This window comes from Aplysia californica, unplaced genomic scaffold, assembly GCF_000002075.1.
Source record: "Aplysia californica isolate F4 #8 unplaced genomic scaffold, AplCal3.0 scaffold00258, whole genome shotgun sequence".
Taxonomy (NCBI): domain Eukaryota; kingdom Metazoa; phylum Mollusca; class Gastropoda; order Aplysiida; family Aplysiidae; genus Aplysia; species Aplysia californica.
Genome location: NW_004797528.1, coordinates 731,483 through 738,376, shown reverse-complemented (window position 1 = coordinate 738,376; position 6,894 = coordinate 731,483). Strand labels below are relative to the sequence as shown.

Below are 6,894 nucleotides of genomic sequence, written 5' to 3'. Positions count from 1 at the left end.
AGCAGGAAAGGAGGTGAAAGGAGACAATTTTAGAGAAGAAAAATTTTCGGTCGCTACCCGGATTCGAACCCGGGACCTTTGAATGAGAGGCCAACACCTTAACCTCTAGGCCACGAGAGCCCCCTTGCTGGAGTAAAGAGAAGCACATTGGCATTTTATAATAATGGTCAGTGCTGTGGAAAATAATACAGACAGAAACAAAGTAAAGAAGTAGGACCTACCAGTACCAGTGACACCCTCCAACCATACGCAGGGACGAGTGCCTATTCGTCTCTGGGACAGAGGAAAATCGACGATTTGTTTTTTAGTTTTAGTAAGAGTTTTACGGCACTTGCAAAACAATAAGGTCCTATAAGTACCGAAGATTAGAGGTGGTACAAGGGAGTAACAAACACGAAAAAGAAGGAGGGAGAGAGAAGGATGATTTGATGTTTGATAGGAAAGAAGAAGCAAACCACACCAGAGCATCCGCCAACCACCCACTTGTTCGTCTCTGGAACAGAGGAAAATCGACATTTTGTTTCGTATTACAATGTTCATTTATAACATAGTGTCGCAATCGAGTGAACAGGAGCCGGAGAAGCACATATGATCCACTTGAATAAAACATTTACGTTTGTACTCACTGTATCTGAAACATAAGACAAGCACATGACTGAACGCAAGGGTGAAAATGTGAGAATAGTTGCAACTTCAGTTATTCGAATGGGGAAGGTGTTTTTTCCCACGTTTTTTTCTGCTTGACAGTTCATGCACTTGTAACATGGTACGTGACTGAAGGATACAGAGTACACGTTAAATATATCAAGTTTACTTTTCACTGCCTACTACTACTACTACTAGAGCTACTACTCTTTTTCATCTCGCGACCCCAGTCCTTTCTAGTCGTATCTCCATTTTTAATAACAGTGAAAACAGTTCATAACAAAGAATGAGCATAAGAAGATGTCACATTTTCACTGTTAAAAAATGGAGATACAACAAGAAAGCACTGAGGTCGCGATCTGTATTTCCACAGTCATCTGTATCTCGTGACTGAGGTGCCCGAGTACCGAAATAAAATCATCACTAATTTTGAATTTTGTAATGTATAACGTTAATGTATCTGAACTTGAGTAAATATTGTTTTGTTGACTTGTGTTTTGTGATCTGAATGGACAGCCACACTGCTATCAAGAAATCCACTGCAAAGCAGGCATTTCGTGAAGAATAAAACTGTTTACAAAGCTTGAGCGGCAATATTCTTTCTTGTTGATGATGTCTCCACATTCTTAACCCTGTCCGTACGTCGCGTTTTACTATCGTATCCATACGACGTAGGGAACTCTGTGCCACCACTTAATAATAATAATAATAGATAGCATTTGTATAGCGCATATCCCCGCTCAACAGCAGGCTCTATGCGCTTTACACTATATTATTACCCCAGCAGACCATAGAACACTCCGAAACATGCTCAGCTTCCCGGGACTTAACCCTTCCGTACGTCGTGTTTTACTATCGTATCCATACGACGTAGGGAACTCTGTGCCACCACTTAACCCTTCCGTACGTCGTCACATTGAAAGCTCTAGCGAGAGCAGAGACCGCCGTATTAGCTCTCAAGTCTCAGCATGCCAAGATCTTCATGACGTTGCCCACACTGAGACTAGGCATCGTATAAAACACAATTGTAAAGTACAAACCCAAATATTTTGACGGCCTTTTCGCTGACACACGTTGAAGTGTGTAATGAAAAAAGATTAAAGGTAAAGGCATTGTTAACTTTCAAGAAAAAACGAGAAAACACGTTATTGGCCAAACGTGTTGTAAACACTATAACAACAAAATAAAGAAATGTTGTTCTGACTGACTTTCTTAAGTGACACAAGCTCAGCATGTCAATCGCCAAGGCAAAATTCGCGAGACGACTCATACAGCACCAATTTGAAAACTGCCCACTTTCTTTTGCTCGCCACTATATTAATCAACTTTTCCCACAAAAAGTTTTAGCAGAGGTTTTACGGCGCTCGTAACTGCATAAGGTCATTTGAGCGCCAGAAGATTAGAGGTGTTACAAGAGAGTAACAAACATAAAAAGAAGAAGGGGAGATAAGGACGATAGATGTTTGATAGGAAAGAAAAAACAAAGCAAACCACACCAGAGCACCCACCAACCACCCACATTAATCAACTTTTCCCACAAAAAGGAAAAGATTTAGAAATTAATTTTGCATCAGAAATTACACAGATTTCTTTCCATATATACACTGAAGCTGACAAATAACACACACCGTCCCCCGAGTTAACAAGAATACACTAAATACAAGGGTAAAACTCATATGGAAAAATGATACTTTAATAAATGTCTAGGTTCTGAAAATAAGGATTAATCAATGGTATATTTACATACAATGCAATCAAACAAATACATGTATCCTGTTCCATATGATGACATGAGCATCATTATCTTCATTATGTACAAATATATCATTTCATGGATTACATTTCACTCATCTAACCAGGAAATTAAAGTAACAAAACAATACAAATGTAATGAAAACCCACGAAGGACAGCAATCCTTAGAGAGGCAACTGGTACATCAATTCACAATGAAAGTGTTACAACTTCATGACAAAAGGTCCCAACAACAGTCTGTACATATCTATATGCACTGCTACCTTAGAGCCCCAATAACACAGCACTGAGTAGATAGCTTCCACATAAGCCACCACATACACACACACACACACATACAGGTACACACACGCTCATCAAACAAATGCCAGGAACAGCAAATTCTTTCAAAACCATACTAAATTAAACAAACTTACTAGTGTTGATTTTATATTCTAGACATTCAAATCAAGTGGACTTCTTTCTTCCTACCCAGCTTATAATGCTGAACAAAGAAATAGGTTTATATTAGAAGGCAGCACAGATTTTTGTTTTAGTTTTTTTGTTTTAGTAAGTGTCTTAGGGCACTTGCAACACAATAAGGTCGTATAAGTGCCAAAGATTAGAGGTGTTACAAGAGAGTAACAAACACAAAAAGGAACGAGGGGAGATAAAGATGATAGACGTTTGATAGGAAAGAAGAAGCAAATCACACCAGACCACACCAGCACAGATTTGATGGCTAGATAAATTCATGTCAAACAAAAGTAAGGGCCAAAGACACAGGGATGAAGCATGTACAAAGTTTGGAAGAAACACACGACTGTGGATTCATTGAGTTGCTCTGTCTCCGCACCAAGGCATCACTGGTCACATGAATACATTGTAGAGGTGACCCTCTTGGAACAGCAAAACTGAGGACAGGAACTCGCATACACCTAAATGTGCATCATTTTAAAAATTTAGTGGCTGACAGTGACAGGTCAAAAAGAACTGCGACTTAACTACAAAACCAGCCTATGCACACACCACGATACTAAACAGGATAGAGGGGGAGATCACATCGTTGCACTTGAAGCCCAACTATCATCCTCCCAAAAAATGTCCCACTCTAAGTCCTTCTCTTGTAGTTATACTAGTACACTGCCTTACTTCACACAATGTTTGACATGCTGAAGCCAGAGCACAGAGATCTCTGTCACGACACAGAGAGGGGAGATGTTCAATGAAAGACAAGAAATATAAATCAGAACCCACTTTACATGCTGTGTCCATACAGTGGCATTGTGTATTATGTGCTGCTGATGTCACTTTCAGATTACTGTATGAATAGCCTACATTGTACCTCTACAACTGTACCCAACCCCCCCCCCCCCCCCCCCCCCCCCCGGGGGAAAAATATAAATTGGATTTTTTCCCCCAAACCTTCAAATGTGGTAATCTAAAATAAACATACAGTGCTAGTGTCGGCTGATTATATTGTGGCGTCGGTGGCCTAGTGGTTAGGCTACTGGACTCGTAATCGTGAGGTTGCGGGCTCGGGGGTTCAAACCACATGCCCGACGTTGTGTCCTTGGGAAAGACACTTTACACGAATTTTCCTCACTTCACCCAGGTGGGAATGGGTACCCAGCTATAGACAGTGAAAGGTCTTGTCAGTATGTTTGTGTTTTAGCGCCTATATGGCAGCTTGCACAATATGCTTCCCAGGAAGTTGAGGTTGTTACAGAATGCTCTCAGGTCTGCTGGGGTAAAAGTATAGATTGTGAAGTGCATAGAGCTTGGTGTTGAGTGTGGATTTGTGCTATACAAATACTATCTATCATTATTTCAGCTCCCCATGCCCTCTCTACATTTTTGCACCTTTGGGAAACCTGTCCCTGGCAATTATGGTCTACCTGACATCAAATCAATATGATCCGATACATTGCATGATCCGATAAGTTACATATTCCAATACCGTACATAAAAACGAAAACAAAACCCAACTGTGTACAAATTTTTCATGGACTACATTTCACTCGCCTATCCAGGAAATTTTTCACTCACACCATCTCCAACATAAAACAACTTCCAGTCTTTCTTACTTCTTAATCTTATGGTACACTTGCAAAAATACCCACACCAACAGGCTGAAGCATCACCTTCCAAGCTCTATGAACAATAACCACCTCTAAAAAGCGACAAAATTAAGAAAACGGAAAGAAGACCTTTCCATGTCTCTGGTTCATTTGTACACTAATTGTTGTCAAGACTAGGACTATGACAGCCCCAGACCAAAATACCTATCAATGCCTTGAACGTGTCGTTTGGAAATAAATGCACCATAGAGCAGTGAGTCTTTGGAGGCATATGGAGACCATTTGTATGAAACATTAACTTTTACTTACTGTCAACACACCTGCTTTCATCAGTAGAGTCCACATTGTCCCTTTCCATGCCACTGGTGGCATGTAACATTAATTAATAAAACAAAAGGAAATGGTAAGTCCATATAATCAGCCAGGACGTCTCACAAAGCTCTTATTGCTTTAACACGTTTGCATGAAAACTTCATGGAGTTATAGATACTTGATATATATCTAACAGCTTTGCCTCTTAGTAAAATAAATGCATGGGGGGATGCAAATGCATAAATGTAAACAAACATGCTCTTCAAGGCAGCTGCGAATCTAAACGAAAACTCCTCAATCTGACAGACACGTCTGTGTTTTACTTATTCCTACTACAAAGCACAATAAACAGTATTTACAATTTCCCCCCAGTTAATTGCATAACACAATGATTCTTAAATGCTGATAATTCACAAATGCTAAAAAAAAGAAAGAAAAAGGAATCAATGTTTTAAAAGAATAAATAAATAAATAAATAGACCATTCCATGACAAGGGCAAAGATCACACCAAAAGTTTTAAATCTTAAACATACGACATGAGCAGAAACAAACTAGTTCTCAGGGTTACAATGATGTCCTCTTTCTTGTTTTAAATTATTAAGGAAACAGGTCACAATATTTCCTTCTGACGCTGTTCGCCTTACGCGTAAGAAATTTTAAAAAACAGACAGACTTCAACTTCCAGTGTAACTTCTGTGTTGGCTAATGTAGCTCCCCCCGACCAGAATATTTGTCTTTAGTTTTAGTAGAAGTTTTACGGCGCTCAAAACTGCATAAGGTCATATGAGCGCCAGAAGATTAGAGGAGTTACAAGAGAGTAACAAACATAAAAAAGAAGAAAAGGAGATAAAGACGATAGATGTTTGATAGGACAGAAGGAGCAAACCACACTAGACCACCTGCCAACTACCCACGAATATTTGTCGCTCCTTCATCCGTGTGAGTCAAGAGCTTTCTTTTCCATTCTCTTTATGTTGAGCACTCCAACTGGAGCAATAAAATTCAACGCGCCATACTGGACTATATCCATTGGACCTACAGTTAAGAATGACAATTACAGTGCTGAACTAGGAATAAAACGATCTTAAGTATTACTACATGTAGGGTAAAAAAATCACTATAATTGCCAAGCCAGGTGTACCAGATTGTGAACTATTGAAACAATGGTAAAAACAAGGATATTTCAAGAGAACTGGGAAAACTACATGTATAGTTTCTGCAGGCAAATAAACTTTACAGGAAATGACAATAATTTGGGCAGCAGTAGTATATACTCAATTGGAACAAAATAGTTCAAAATGATTTGAATAGCAAAAAACAGTAAATGTTTCTAGGCAGAAGATGAAGACATATTACTCTTTCATATTTTCTTCACAAGTTCAAATCAAAAGACGAAACAATTGTACTCTATACTTCCCTATGTGAGAATGAAATACAAGTAAAAGGAACATGAGTATGCCACAGAAGACAGACATCTTGAAAACGGCAAAACGATATATGCGTAATGTACGCAAATAATGGAAGATGTCAAAGTCAAATGAAGCGACAAATTGAGGAACTTTGCAACGACTACGACAGACCACATGTGACCTTAAAAATGAGAGGGCAAGGTGAGAAATACCTGAAAAACTTTATGTCTTTGCTGAAGACTAATGCCCTGCTAGAGACAGAATAGCTTATTTAGAAAGTAGAACACTTGCCCCCCCCCCCCCCCCCCCCCAATAAAAACCTTTTAAGAAAATTAGGAAAATTCAAACTGCACTGTAATCAATTCCAAACTTGAGCTAACTAGTCTGCTTTAGTTTAGTAAGAGTTTTACGGCACTAGTGACACAATGTAGTCAGGTAAGAGAGTAACAAACACAAAAAAGGAGGAGAGATAAAGACAATTAATGTTTGACAGGACAAACCACATCAGAGCACCCACCAACCACATCCAGCTAGTCTGCTAGCATGAACAAACTTCACAACAACATGAAGCAGAAATGCCTGAGGAGGACAAAGTGAAAGTCGTATGGACAATACAGTTGTTTTCCCGTACAGGTTTGAAATAAAAATGCTGATAGCACCTTTTGTGGTGTAAATGAAGTACACTGATTTTGCCCCCACCACCTAAGAAGATTA

At 39.3% G+C, this 6,894-nt stretch overlaps 1 protein-coding gene across 1 annotated transcript in view; it reads left to right on the top strand.

Moving 5' to 3' along the window:
* The window catches only part of LOC101860902 (BTB/POZ domain-containing protein kctd15-like), a 30,314-nt gene extending 25,770 nt beyond the window's left edge, over positions 1 to 4,544 (top strand). Inside the window, exon 4 of the mRNA XM_013083850.2 lies at positions 4,509 to 4,544. Within this exon, the coding sequence (XP_012939304.1) occupies positions 4,509 to 4,544 (36 nt within the window). The remainder of the gene's footprint in view (positions 1 to 4,508) is intronic.
* The last annotated feature ends 2,350 nt before the right edge of the window (positions 4,545 to 6,894 follow it).